This window comes from Lepisma saccharinum, chromosome 15 (assembly GCF_977018435.1).
Source record: "Lepisma saccharinum chromosome 15, izLepSacc3.1, whole genome shotgun sequence".
Lineage (NCBI taxonomy): Eukaryota > Metazoa > Arthropoda > Insecta > Zygentoma > Lepismatidae > Lepisma > Lepisma saccharinum.
This window is the reverse complement of record NC_139243.1, coordinates 5,892,440-5,908,374: the sequence shown is the minus strand read 5'-3', so window position 1 is coordinate 5,908,374 and position 15,935 is coordinate 5,892,440. Positions and strand designations below refer to the sequence as shown.

General features: G+C 39.6%; 1 protein-coding gene across 1 annotated transcript in view; it reads left to right on the top strand.

The window, feature by feature from the left end:
- Positions 1 to 15,935, top strand: part of LOC145999544 (sphingosine kinase 1-like) — a 144,663-nt gene that overhangs the window by 110,677 nt on the left and 18,051 nt on the right. The window contains exons 2-3 of the mRNA XM_083136541.1: positions 11,899 to 12,146; positions 14,157 to 14,272. Coding sequence (XP_082992667.1) covers positions 11,899 to 12,146; positions 14,157 to 14,272 — 364 coding nt within the window. The remainder of the gene's footprint in view (positions 1 to 11,898; positions 12,147 to 14,156; positions 14,273 to 15,935) is intronic.

Below are 15,935 nucleotides of genomic sequence, written 5' to 3'. Positions count from 1 at the left end.
ATATGCTTGAAGCTTGTGTGAAGTAACTACTGCCGAGGAGAGGAACCCATGGAAACTTTCATCCGTGATGTCATCCACAGATATGCTGTTGAAAGCCTAGCCGTCTTAGTTTGCTGTAAATGTAAATTTTTGCATGCTATAAATTATTTGATTGATTCTCATTTTTAAAATTATAGTTAATTAAGTCTTGTTACACTTAATTTCATTGGATTACATACTGTATTATACGTAAGTGACAATTTTAAAAATATTACTAGCTATTTTATTGGTAGTATTATTTGATGACATTCCCCCAATGAAGTTTGATCTTCCCCCGGAGGAAAGTGGCTGGATTCAACATTGGATGAGATTTCGGAGAATACATCTATATATTGCACATACCTTACCGAGAATCTTTAAAGGAAATAGGTCCAACTCTGTTCGACCCCGTGCTGGGGCTCCCAACAGTGTCACGTGACCGCAGCGGTGCAGCCTTTTGGCTGCTGTCCCCGAATCGAATGCCGGAACCCCAATTGACGGGTTTGTTTGGACTCAATGTGACGTCATACTAATATGGTCTATTGCGACATTATAAAAAGAGGAATTATTTCGATTTCTGGGTCATGCGACTCAACTTTGATTCGAACACAAATCTTCGGGGAATCCCAGCAAGTATACGATTTAGTTGTAATTCCCCTTAAATATCCATGTTCCTCCTGTCAGATTGAGGTTACTGTGAAAGTCGGTTGCGCTTGTTTTTCTTATCTTTATTCGTGCCTTGCCGACACTATCGCGATATCAGTTAACTTGAAAAACGAATGATCTGCCCCGAATTTCATATCCTGTTTGTAAACTTTTTTCCGTGTTCTGCCCGAAACACAGAGGTGATCTTTAAACTATGTTCAGGATGGGTCTTGAATTCAAGACGAGACCAAGGCGGCCTTTTCACACCAGAGACCAGAACCATTGGCGTAACTTGGGACCTAACTATGAGGGGGCAGAATCAAACTGGGCATAATTTTGAAGGGACAGAATCAAACTGGGCATAATTTTGAAGGGACAGAATCAAACTGGGCATAATTTTGAAGGGACAGAATCAAACTGGGCATAATTTTGAAGGGACAGAATCAAACTGGGCATAATTTTGAAGGGACAGAATCAAACTGGGCATAATTTTGAAGGGACAGAATCAAACTGGGCATAATTTTGAAGGGACAGAATCAAACTGGGCATAATTTTGAAGGGACAGAATCAAACTGGGCATAATTTTGAAGGGACAGAATCAAACTGGGCATAATTTTGAAGGGGCAGAATCAAACTGGGCATAATTTTGAAGGGGCAGAATCAAACTGGGCCTAATTTTGGAGGGGCAGAATCAAACTGGGCATAATTTTGGAGGGGCCAGAATCAAACGGCATAATTTTGGAGGGGCCAGAATCAAACTGGGCATAATTTTGGAGGGGCAGAATCAAACCTGGGGCTTAACTTTGGGGGAAGAGACTCGAAAAGTTGGGGTGTAAGGGGTGATCTTCCACGTAGTACACCCAAATGTCAACCTCACTTCCACGTTAGTACACCCTGGACTGAAGACAAACGAGGCTCTGGCGACTGGCCCCATGGTCAGTATAATTTTGTTTGTATTGTCCTGTTCTTTTGTCCTTTTGTGTGCTGAGTGCCGCTTTACAGCCTCAGCTTTTAGCGAAAGTCAGAACATTTTAATATTTTATGATTTTTGTTCTGCAACGATAGAGTTGTTATTCGTAACGATAAGGGGCTGGACCCCGTATAATGTGACGGGTGCAAAATAGCCTTAGTGCTGACGCACCCACAATTTTAAATTCAAATTCAAGACTCGAAAAGTTATCCATCCTATAAAAACAGCGTCCAGAATATTTGTTAAATAGTAACTGTGGCGTTTCTGAAATTACAAATATTACTCTCTATTACTTTGCCCCCTAAGTTGCAAATTTTAATAAACTCGAAAATTTGGTGGGGGGTAAGTGTTGGTCTACAATGTATTATACTGGAAGAAATGGTGATAATATCAAATGGATGAAGGGAAAATTACAAATACACATTAGCAGGGGTCCGTTCATCCACTTCATCACATCATCATTCATTCTCATCGTCGTGAATAGCCAAAAGTCGCAGAAAAGCAACATAAAATAGCCTAATTCAATGAATCAATACAAAAACGAAGACATTCTTTTCAAGACGAGGAGACAGACTTATCACTATTAATCTTTAAATGTAGGCGAACATGCGGAATTAGTACCGGGTGGCCAGAATTAAAGTTACACAACTCGGAGCCCTCTGTAGCCTGTTTGAGGCATCGTAGAACTGAAATTGGTTGAATCCACTATGCAGAACATGGGGAAGAGGATGGCGATAAAAAAATAGTTCAATTTTCCGCCACCAGGTTGAAATGTGGCGCTGTACTTCCATGATGGTTTGTACAAATAATCACGTTAAGTGATTTAGCTGAGTTATTAGTTAGAAAGACATTTTTTAGTGGCTGGAAGTTGCGAGAAAATAATCTCTCGTTTATTGCAAGATTTAAGGCAAATCCATAACCAATTGGAGCAGTTTACGTCATTATTACAACCCATCATGGCAGCACAGCGCCATATTTCAACCTGGTGGTGGAAAATTGAACTTTTTATCGCCATCCTCTTCCCCATGGTCCTCATAGTGGATTCACCAAATTTCAGAGTTCTACGATGCCTCAAACAGGCTACAGAGCGCTCTGAGTTGGGTAACTTTAATTCTGGCCACCCGGTATATTACAGTTATAAGGAAATGCTTAAAATATGAATCATGTATCCTGCGGTTTGGCATTTCATACGGAAATACACGTCATAACGAAATGAGGGTGTCAAATGAATGACAAAGCTTACTTTGTAAAGGGTAATGAACTTTGGTGGCATGGACGTCTGCAGGATTTTTCCCAGAGGGAAGGAGGTATCCCCCATAATAGTGTTGCCCCTCAAAAAACCTATGCTTCAGTTTGAAGTTATCGTGGCCCTGTAACACCCTTATAATAATTAACAAATTACTGCGACAAATGAAATTATAGTATGAAATATATAATTTTAGTTTGACAATCATTTTCCAGTGGGGGGTGTGGCCGCCTTGCCCCCTTCCGGACGCCCATGTTTGGGCGGTAGATGGGCATTAAACCACTCTTGTCCCCATAAATTATTTAAATCCCGCGGAGTGCACAAAAATTTTGAGGGGGCATTATACTACCCTGTTTTGTAGTATCATATATCCTCTCGAAATAATGTACATAGAAATCAGGTTCGTGTTTTGTTCTCGGTATTATTAATTCTTGACATTAACTGATATTGCATGTCTCAAACGGTCTGGTCATATTTTCGTCACTATCGTATTTCACTGCATAATCGTCGCTCCTTGTTTTTCATCGTCGCATCGGCGTGTTAGATATCCAAAACAATGATAGCGGCGTAGAATCTTTAGACACAGAAGATTAAATTGTGTAAGTCCGCACTTCGCAGACCGAGACGAACAAAGTCTGTAAGGATGGTACAGTAAAACGTCGTTAATCCGGAGTAATGGGGAAATAAGTTGACCGGTTTAACGAAAGTCCGGATTAACTGAATTAATCTAATAGAACAGTAGAAAGTGCCTTAAAACTCCGTTTATAGCAACAAAACACATTTATTATGGTGTATTTAAAGGGCATAGGCCTAAATAGCTATACAGTACAGTACAAAGTCTGCGGGAAACAGAATTTCATCAGTGGTTGACTGCCTTTTCTTTGGGAGGTTCTCTTGTTGACTTCTAGCCACATTTAAAACCTTGCATTCTGCTTTTTTTTCCCGGATTAAGCAAAGTCCAGCTTATCGGGGTCCGGCTTAACGAGGTTTTACTGTATTAAGTAAAGGGTAAAATGTACTGCAGAAGATAACTTAAACATGGACCGAGCTTAAAATAATAACACAATAAGAAAATAGATACAAATGGTGATAACAGATGACGAGGAAGAAAGAAATGCGGCTAAGGTCGTTGTCGCTGGAGGCGGAAGAACAAGAAAGTTTAATAAATACCATGTATGAAACAGTAAATAAGAAGTTTAGGCGTTGGAGAGATTCTACCAGAAAAATCAAGAACCCCAGACGAGTTCTATTTATGGAATCGAGATGAGTATCAACACCCTACGGATGCGTTTGTGACGTTTCGCGTCTATGAACTTACAGGGAGAAGGGGGCGAGCGAGACATATCCCCCCATTATAGTGTTTCACCTTCAAAACCACTCTTTCAGTGCCCCTTTCCGGACGTCCATGCCTACACTATTAACGTGCGGGACAGAATTTTTTGGGTCGGGACGGAAAATTTTTAAAATCCCGACATTCGGGACTGGAAGAATTCGCAATTTCCCGACAAATACGGGAAATGTTCCAAATTTCCCGAAGCTCTGGAAATCTCGAATTCTACACGTCGTTTCCACCTTATGTGATTGTTTTTGTATTTCTGGTAGAAAAACTAACAATTTCCGATAGGTTCCCGACATTTACAATGCAAAAAACGTCGAGAATTAACGACTTTTTAAAATGAACATTCGGTATTTCCCGAAACCAAACTTAGTGGTTACTTCACTGAGTACTTACGTCTTCGATGTAACTACTTAGGTGTTCAATTCACTTGGCGATAAACACGCTGAAAAACACTAACGTTGAACATTTAGGGGGAGTTGGGGGGAAAGCACAAATCTTGAGTTCGACGTCTTCAATCTTCTAATCCTCCTGTCGTTGGTTCATAATAAACATGTAGCCTCTCTTCTTTAGTAACCTTTTCTCAGGTTCTGGTAGAGATACTGCACAGGCCGATAGTTCACTCACAGTTTATTCTTTAGACACTATCTCTCTTTCTGGCTGAGATCATGCCAGCTAGTTCACTTACAGTTTCTTCTTTAGACAATATATCTCTTTCCGACTGAGATTATGCCCGTTAGTTCACTTACAGTTTTTCACAGCCCGCGAAACCAATAACCAACGTAACACGGATCCTAACCGTATCAATGCTTGACTCGGACTGTCTCTCTGCAACACACATCAACCGTTCCCCAGAAAAGACGTTAACTTCTCTTGCCGCCCTTTTTTCCCCAGCGAGGGCGGGTCAACTTTTATAAGGGGTGCGTCAAGATCGGTTACAATATCACAACGAATTTTTAATATTTTTATGTTGTAAAAGGCTTTTCGAAACGATTCATTGTACATGAAGTTACTAAACATTTACTGATTTACGCTTGCTATTATTACGAAGTCTATAAAACGAAAGGAACAAAGATTTTCTTTGTCAGAGCTAAGAAAGGAACATACAAGTAATATTGTTTTAACAGATCTTGAATTCAATATTTGATAAACAGTACTAATTCAACATTGAGTTTTGTTTTCCGTAAACAGTTGTTTATCCACACGCCAATAAGAACTTCACACACTCCAAATTTAGGACCATTTTATCCTTATACCCCTAAAAACAAACTTAGTCATCTCCCCACATGGAACTATTAGAGATTTCAAATAATTAGTTATCACTATGACCTAAAAAACACCAAAATATGCACTATAATTTGAAAAATATGCCCTTATAACTGGACTGTTTCAAACATCAATATCTAAATGCTGAGATATTTTCACATACGTACTATTTTTAGTTCACTTTATGGGCACTGAGTTCCAATGCACAATGAATACTTTCTCTAAATTTTCAAATAAGAATTAAAAAGATTTTGCTGCAGTCCAAAGGGAAAAAACTCTCGAGTAAACATAGGAGTAAGAACGAATCCACTTCGAAAATGACTGTATATTTCTTCGAAATGCAAGAATATGCTGAATATGACCTAAAATCCATGAACATATGCCATATCACGCAGAAATGGCCAAATATGCCAAAATATGCCCTTAAAAAGAACCTTAATTTTATTAGTTTCTTCATAATATGAATATCTATATGTTTTGGGAACACATCACCCTTTCCAAAAAAATATGCTAAGTCATAAAAATCCTAGTCTTAGTTATCACAATATATTGTCAAAGTAGGGCCTCCCCGATGGCGCAGTGGTAGCGTCGTCGCCTTGTAATCAAGGGGTCGTGGGTTCGATACCCGGTGGAGACACGTGTTTCGGATCCCACTTTAAACTGTGGGTCTCTTCCCGATTACCCTTATGCACAAAGTGGACTTAAAACACCAACTCAGTCAATCAGTTTGTCAAACTACTTGCTTTCTTTTAAAATTTGTAAAAAAAAAAAAAAGTAAAGTGTTCCCCTGTGCATAGCACCACGCCATGAAGGCGTATAGGGGGTGTGGGGGTAACGCCCCACACTTTGAGAACTTAATTTTTATATAAACAATTGATTTCTACGGTTTCACATGTAGAGTCGAATTTACTTTCGGAACATCTCCAGCGGACTGCGCGAGTCTGTCTAGCGAGCCTAGTGGGCGTGTAGAGCCTGAGCAGGGGGCTTAGCGATAGGTTCTGGATTGAGATGACGTCAGCGGCTCGCTTGGTTAATTGGCTGCTTCGCGAGTTGTGACTCGTTCCGAAGCTTCAAAAGCATAACTGCCAAAGATGTTACGGAAAAAATCTCCCTCTAACTGGGATCACTTGCCCTTTGCCATTCTATGGAATGTTGAGAAACACGCAGTTGGTTTGTTTGCTTATTTAACGTTGGGTCAACGACACGTAACATACGCACATCCTCAGAATGGAAATCTTGAGTGACGCGCTGTTTGGCTCCTTGGAAGAGGATTTGCTAAGCGAACATTGCTGTAGGTTGCAAGTTATAGTCTGTCCATTGCAAGAACGAACCTGGTAGAATTTGTAGTGAGGTTATGAGTGTGGGAACGCGATTAAACGAGAGACCATGCTCTTTTTAAGACTTGTCGAGCCGAGATTGGAAACTAGATTATTAATAAAAGAATTTATTATTTACGGTCAAACTGACCTCAAGACTTCAGCAAACTAGCTACAATATAAGCATGGAGGGAAAGTCAAGGGAGTAATATCCCCAATTTCTCCCGTGGAATGTGAAAAAATTGTTTCCTCGTTATTTTCTTGGTTTGTGTTCCCTTTTCCTCCTTTGGTTTTCCTGCCTATGTTCTAGAACCAAGTTGGCTTGATTTAAATCATGTGATTTTTAAAAACCGCTGGCTCCGGGACCCCCCCTGTCCCTTCGACACTCGCGCGGATCTGCTCTTTTTAACGTCGAGATTCAGCCTTGCGCTGCTCTACCACCTAACTCTGGTGATTAAAAGTTACAAACAAAAATCACTTTAAAGAAACAAACTTACATCATAATGTACATAAGTAATTTGTAGATACCAGAATCATTTCTGGTGAAAGTACATTAATCTCGTAATCATTCAATGCTGTTTATTGGGCTCTTAGATACTGTAACATTTCAAAGAAAAAACATGAACAAAATATGTGTACTGATGGAGTAAAACGCACACAAAAGGAAAATGTAATACGTAAACTGTAAGCACACTAAACAACTAAGAGCAGTTTACTTTATCTTTGTAGACAAGATTTAGCATTAAAAGAGTCCATGGTACGGGGGAAAAAGCGGCAAAAAGTGGGGGCAACTCTCCTTACGCCCCCCCTAATCGTCGCCACTGCTTGGCTCAGTACCTACCATCCGTACTGTACAGCTTTTAGGATATACACTGTCTTCCTTGCTTGCGGTGGGGCAAGAGCAATACCAGTAAGGTAGCGTTCGTTTGCTTCCAGGAGCTTTGCGTAGTAGTGTTGTTGGATTAAAGTTACGAACAATTTACATGTGAACATTCGGGGTTCACAATATCCACCCTAGAATTCGCCACTCGTTTATTAGCCTGAATTATCGATGTTTAAAATCACATCTCGTTATTGCTTGTTGCAGTTTTGTTTCACAGAATTAGAATTTTCAGTTAGAAATGATCTAAGTATTCATATCATATTCACGAGCATAGGCTTGCCTGAACGGCATTGTTTCGGCCCAGGCATTTAAGTGTTTACATGGCACTTGTCGGTAATTGATACCGTTTAAACACACCTGCAGATAATGGAAAAATCTGATATATATTGAGGATTAAAGATACATACTGAGATTAGTAGAAAGATAAGGTTTGTTGATATTTGATGTAATCGGCATATCTGTGTGTACATTATCATCAAACGTTGGAAATGAAGAGCTAAATCGAAGTGTATTAGAGCTTTCTTCTGGAACTTGGTTACGCAGTAATTTCACTTAAAGGTAAATGTTACTTCCTAACGTCAAGTGGCATCCAGTGACGATGCCAGAGGGGTGGCCAGTCCACACACCCCTCTAACCAAGAAAAACGTCGCAAATGAGTGCGCTTTTAGACCAAATACGCATTTTCATTTATTATTTAGGTGTACTATTGTTTTTATAGATGTGCTTCCCGATGGCGCATTGGTAGCGTCGTCGCCTTGTCATGAAGGGGTCCCAGGTTCGATACCCGGTGGAGGCACATAGTGGTTCGGATCCCACTTTAAACTTTAGGTCCAGTCCCGATTAGCCTTACTGTGCATAAAGTGGACTTAAAACACCAACTCAATCAATCAATCAATGATGTTTTTATAGATGTGACTGCCTGACCCGCAGCGCGAACAGAATTTCAAACGACATTAGTATATACTGTAAAGAAAAGTGTAAAGAAAGACGACAGCAGCCGGGTATAATGTATTCATTCCACCATCTCTGTATACATGGATACTAGCCATCCAATAGCTGCTAACCAACTGTAGAACAAAAATTCACACAATGTATTCAAGGTGCCAAATGTCAACCCCAAGGGTCAAATTATACAGTATTACGTAATGTTACGTTCTTATTGCCCACTAAAAGACTGCCAGTGAAGCTTTCAGCACTATAAACGTTAATTTGCACACTGTATATATGTATGTAATAGATAATATTGAAACACTTACTTTCTGGATTATGTAAACCTTCACATTTGTTTTAGATTCGATCCAAGATCAGTTTGCTGCAGATTATACATATTATAGTCATCTACGGACATCTATATACATTTTCACTTATGCACAATCCACCCCCAAGTCTCTTACACTGAAAACCTCACAAAATAATCGAGAAAATAAAACAGTAACAACCAGGTGAATAAACCCCGAACTTCCCTCCAATATTGACAATATTGTCTAGTTTCGAGACACAATCGGTGGCGTTGCATTCTTTGACAGCCGAGCACCGGAAGCCGTTTAGAGAACTACAATCCGTTATGGAAGGGAAGGGGTAGTTTCAAGAAAATATAACTTTAATTACGTAACCACTAGGGAGACAAATTTATGGTAAATAAAAACTGAGGAGAGCGGTAAATAAAATTGGCACGCACTTTTTCATCATGAGAGGAAACAACATACAAAGAGCTATAAATTAATAAACTACTTCATTTTTATATACTGTACACATACACAAGTACTTAGATTTCAACTGCAATTGACAAGGCTTAGTATTTAGAGGCCATAGTGCAGGGGCAAAGAAAGCTAGCAAGTTCAATGAAATTGGAAGTTTAGTAGATATTCGGGGGAAGAAAGGAATGCAGCTTGACAGAGAGCGAAGTTTTCGAACTGAGATTATGTGCATGGGAAATCCCAATTTGCAGCGTCTTCCTGATGTGATCGAAGATAAGACGTTCTTCAGCTGCAAGTGGTAGGAAACTTTAGGCAAACGTTTCGTTACAAATCTACAGTTTGCGCGCACAACCTCGATTGCCGGTTTTTGCTGTTTTCGACTTAATTTGATGATATTTCACGGTTATTTCGCGAAAAAGTGTTCATTTCGTAGAAAAGCACACATTACGCATTACTTCGCGAATAAAACTCATGCATATTTCATCATTGCGGGTGTAGTTACGTGCAGAATGTTCAAAATTGCATCTTTTTTTCACATTTCGCGATTTCGGGCATCGCGAAAATTCAATGTCCCTAGTAACCACCCACGGCCTGGCCACCATCCCACCAAAAAATGTTATTTGCAGAAACGCTCGAGACTATACCAAATATCATGTAGGTGACAGTGGTTACTACGATACTGTCAGATGAATATATATTCTCAGATTTCGGATGTGGGGACGAGTCAAGTCATGGGCGTCCGGAAAGGGTGGGGGCAAGGGGAACCACTATCAATGGTAATGATCAGCTTAAAATTATTTCACACATATAATTTCATTTCGCGTCAATCATTCTAAGATAATTACAAGACCTGCACAGATCGTCGCAAAACGCGATAACTTCAAATTGCAGCGGTCAACGTTGATACGGTTCAGTGTTATCAGGGGCGGCGACCAGTGAAGGTGATTATGGGGGGGCAGTTGACCCCACTTTTTTGTAGTTTTGGAACCAAATCGCCGCCACTGGGCCCCAAACCGGGACGTCCCCCTTGGGTACCGCCAAAACCTTATTTCTGATTACATAAGCGTGGCTGTTTGCTTTAAAAAGGGTTGAATTTGTGTAGACAAGAATTTATTGAAGTTACTGCTGCATGACAAGTATATTGCACAATCATGTATCAATTTAATCTAGGAGATTACTGTTATTTTGATGTCATTATGTATGTATTAAATACACCTCTACAATAAACGCTTTCTTTAAGAGGAACACTTATAGTATTTAAAAGTAAGGAGCTGGTTTGGGTGCTCATATGTTTAACATGAAGGCAACAGGTGACCTAGCGAATGTTTCCTATAAATGTTCCCATCTGGGAGAGATACCATCCCCTCTTCACTTCGAACATTGGTGCAAGGCCAAAGCTACCAATGGATTCGAGTTAGGGATCGAAGTCTATAATCAGGTCTCGAAGTGAGGGAGGGATGGTATTCCCCCGCTATCAAGATTTTCTCAAAGCACCCCCTTCTCCAGTTGTTTCATTGTCACCATGTTAAAGCATAGGACTAGGGATGTGACGAAGCTGAAAATGTACCGATGCCGATGTACTCACCGATAATTTTTGGAACAAATACCGATTCCGATAATAAGATTATTAAACAGAAATGGGATGTTATTTTCAGCATGACAAAAATAAATTTGCTATATACATTTGTATTGCATATCATATGTATATACATATATATATATTCTCAAGAGATGCGAATGTACATTTGCATCTACAAAAGGTGGTTATGTGAACCTTTAAAAACAACATGGATTCTCAAGAGATTTTACATTAGTACACAAGCAGTTCTTGGAAATGCAAAATGAATTCCTGTTCTTAATGTTGGAAATTTACTGCTGCCAGATTCAACTTCAGAAACACGAGTTTTGGATGCAGTTCAGGAAGTATCCTACTTCATCTCTTATCGCAAATCTGTTCAGCAACACCGATCACTCAATCACTGAATACTGATGCAGCAGGTATGCCCAAGTATTTTCTCAGCACTTGCTTCAAGTTTGAATACTCAATTTTGAATTTCCAATAAAACAGCAGGTCCTGGTTCAGCAATGTACTGTTTTATTTCCGATTTTGAGTTAGGTCGATCCTCTGAATGAGAGTTTGCAATAATTTTATTAGAAAAACTCTACAATAATGATGAATCAGAACCTAATTTTCAATAAATCTTACAAAATTAAAATATAAAACTTATTAGAAGGTAAACTCGAGTATAATCTGTACCGGTTTAAATATCGGATTTTTGCCGATGCCGATACCGGTGTGTCAATTTCTGCCGATTTTTATACATCTGTAATCGGCTTTGGCACATCCCTACATAGGACCATCTCCCTGCTAACCCCAAGACTAGACCAAACATCCCAAAGCTAATATTTTTCACTTCAGGTGCTGTCTATAAGTATTACTGTGTTTCGGTTTAATGTAATGTCTAAGCACTTTACCAACCTGTAGCATGTGCATTGACCATGTTATTTGTGTTTTCCCCAGAGCAATCCATCACAGAAGCAGTTGGCGAGGAAAAGAAATTGCTGATACTTCTAAGTCCAAAGAGTGGCTCTGGGAAGGCGAGGGAAGTTTTCCAGCAGCGAGTGGTTCCAGTACTTGCAGAGGCAGAATTGCCGTACGAACTTCAGGTGACGAAAAATGCAAATTATGCAAGGGACTTTGTTCGCATCAGGGACATTTACCAGTGGAGGGCCATTATTGTTGTGGCAGGGGATGGAGTACTTTTCGAAGTAAGTAGAAGTTAATTTCTATTTTTATTCAATACATTGTGTGATGGAATCTGAACATTTTGAGCTAATCTGTAAAGTGATTATGCCAGAAGGGGGACGGGAGGAATAACCTTCCTCCCCCCAACAAACAGGAAAAGAACTAAACCCCATGATGCTACAGCCCTCCAAGACTACCAAACTTGTATAACTAATGTATTTGTAATACAAATGCACATTTTTGTATGGTATTTAGCTGTGGCGGCGATTAGGGGGGCAACGGGGACAAGTGCCCCCCCCCCCTTTTCGCCAGTTTTGCCCCCGCACTATGCTAAATCTTATGTACAAAGGGAAATATACTGTCTTTGCTCCCCCCAAACCCAGTTTTGGCATCTTGCAACCCGGTTTTGGAACCCAATCGCCGCCACTGGCATTTAGAGGTAGATTAAATGTACCCCACTAGACAATATTCCTTCCTCTTTGCTTCCCCAATCAGCTTCTGGTGTCATTACTGCTTCAAAAAGAGTTCCTACATATGACAGTATTATCATTAGGGAACAAGTTTTGCCTTTTTAACATTCATGTGTATATTAAAGAAAACATAGGCTGTAATGTTTTAAAACTGTTTCATCTTTTGAGCCCGATACCTAATTTGTGGGTCCCTCCACACCCCCTATACGCCTTCATGGTGTGGTGCAAAGCACAGGGGAGAACTTTACCTTTACTTTACTTACCTATGAGGGTATAGACCCCTGAAAGGGGAAAGAGAGCCACATCAGCCTAAATTACGCATTTCACTTCCTTCACAGTAATTTGCATTAATTATTATCAGGAACTTTGTCATGGTACAATACCAGGAGTCTCAGGTTTCAAGTCCCATCCTGGGCATGGGTGTTCTTTGTAAGTGTCCATTCATAGATTTCTTCATATCATCACTCTCATCTTTGTAATTAGCCATAACTGGCAGAAAAGCGAAGTAAAATAAACCAAGTCAATCAAATATTATCAGGGACTGACAGTGGAGGGGGGGGGGGGCAAAATGCCAAAACTGGCGGGGGGGGCAAAGACAATATATTTCCCTTTGTAGATAAGGTTTAGTATAGTGCGGGGGCAAAAGTGGCGAAAAGTGGGGGCAACTGCCTCCCCCTATTCGCCGGCACTGGGGACTGATAATTACAAGCCAGTCTGCTGTGGATTCATATTGACTTTAAACCATGGGTGGAGTTTGACCTTTTGATTTGGGGGGGGGCAGACTCTGGGAGAAGCATATGATGTACCTGAGGGTTACTGAATATCCCCTAGTTTATAAGGTGTTCGGAGGCCTACCCCTGGAAATTAAAAAAAAAACTACAACATAAAAACACTTAGTTTTAGGCCTTTTAGATTTGAAAATGTTAAATTTCCTCGCTTAAGTAAACAAATATTAATTAGTATATTGGTTGTCAGTTTTAAAAAGCAAAACGGTACGATTTTTGCATTTTGCATTTCATTAAATTTTTATTCATACAATACTCGTATTACTTTTAAAAAGTTACGGTACAATAGTAAGCTTCAGAAATTTTAGAAAAATTAAATTGGAAAGTTCTTTTGATGCCTCAGCAGTAACTGTTCACTCAGCATAAATTCATTTTACGTTTTTCTTTCTTCAAGCTGTACACATCAATCAAATCGTCTAAGACCCGCTATTGCGGCGCAGTTACCACACATGCCATCATGCCAAATGTTAAGATTTGTGGTATGGCTTCATAACAAAAATGTAGTAACTGAACTTAATCATGTGTTATTTTTTAGTCTTTTTTAAGTTAGGGGGGCAGGCCCACCCTGATCCCTCCAGAACTCCGCCTATGCTTTAAACTGAAGCCGCATTTTAGTGCCGCTTTATGCAGGGACAAGGTCGGAAATATTCAGACCTTAGACCTGGGATCGAACCCACGTCTCCCATGTGGCAGTCAGACACCATCACAGATTAGTAATGATTATTAACACTGTGAATATTCTTATGTATTTGTATAATGTACTTTTTTTTTCTTTCAGGTTATTAATGGGTTACTAGAACGACCAGATTGGCATAAAGCAATTCAAATACCACTGGGTGTTATTCCACAAGGCTCAGGGAATGGCTTGGCAAAGTCCATTAGCTATGCACTAGGGTAAGAAGCTATTTTTATAAGTTCAAGGATACATGCATTTACTCAAATTGTCCATTATGATGTTCAATCAGTTTGTTGTGAGCAATGTGAGCAGTGGCAGCAATAAGAGCCTACGGTCCCAGGTGGAGGCTGCACAGTGGTTCAGATTCCATTTTAAACCTTAGGCCCAGTCCCGATTAGCCTTTCTGTGCATAAATTGGACTTAAAACAATTCAACTCTGCAGTGCAGGCAGGGGTTAACTATAATAGGATCAGATATCAGAAACATTAGAAGATATGCAAACTACAGGCTTCCCCAACACCGTTAAAGCAACAATAGTGCCATTGATTCCATGCCAGGGTTTCAAACAGTGATGGATCTGTAGAGAAGTTCACACACACACAAGTAAGCTCTTGATTGCTTAATGTGCCATTATATCACACACAATTCAAATAACTCATGATTATCATATGAATATGGTTGAGTTTCGTGTTCTTTCAGTTCTTTGATGATCCAGGAAACGGAGTTAAGAATAAGACAGAAGTTCCAACACAAACAAAAGTGTATAATTCAGGAACACAATAACAGAATTAGCACAATAACTTACATAATGGTATGAAAACAAGAAGTCTCGTCACGCAGGATGGCTATGACTTTGAGGCATACATGACAGAAGCTAATCATGGACTGATGACAAGCAACACTTAATAACCAGGTCTGGCGTTCACTGCTGATGCAGATCAAGTCCGGCATATAAGTTCAATCGGTATACGACAAATATATTTTTAAATCTGAAAGAGACTTTCTTGTACTTCCCAGTGGCATATTCTCCCATATTATGATAAACCAACTTTTTTCATATAGATAGAAATTGGTGGAAAATTTGAAGTTGTCAGACTTCTTTTTGTTTTGCATGCGTGCATGCATTTGTGTTTTATATCTTCTTCTTCTCTTCCATTCCCTTATGCCGTTAAGCGTCGGGTACCTCGTTCTGTCCATCTCATCCACTCCGTCCGGTCTCGACTCATTCTTCTCATTTCGTTCTTAGTTTTCCATATTTTAATCCTATCTTTTCTATTCTATCTTCCCATGTATTTCTTGGCCTGCCTCTTCCTACTCTACCCTCAACCCTCATCTCCATCACTTGCTTGGCTTTCCTATCTTCATTCATTCTATTTACATGTCCATACCACTTCAGCTGGCGTTCCTCTACTACTTCAGTCATTGTCTTCTTTTGTTTTACCTCTTCTCTTATTCTTTCATTTCTTATTCTGTCTCTTCGAGTTTTCCCCACTGTTCTTCCAAGATATTTCATCTCTATTGCTTGAAATTTACTTCGATGTTTATCTTGGAGTGCTAAGCTTTCTGTGCCATAGCCCATGATGGGAACTACAATTGAGTTGTAGAGTTGCATTTTTGTTTTTGTACTGATCTCTCTTTTTCCCACTAAAGTCTTACTCATTTGATAATATGCTGATGCTGCCTTCTTTGTCCCATTCATTATCTGTTGATCAATTTTCCCACTGCTACTTATGATAGTTCCTAAGTATTCATATGTTTCTACTTTCTCTAGTTGTTTCCCTTCGCATATTATATTCAGGGCTTCATTTTCCTTGTCCTCTTTAGTCACCCACGTGATCTTACTCTTTTCTATATTAATCTTCATGCCTTTCCTTTTAAGTT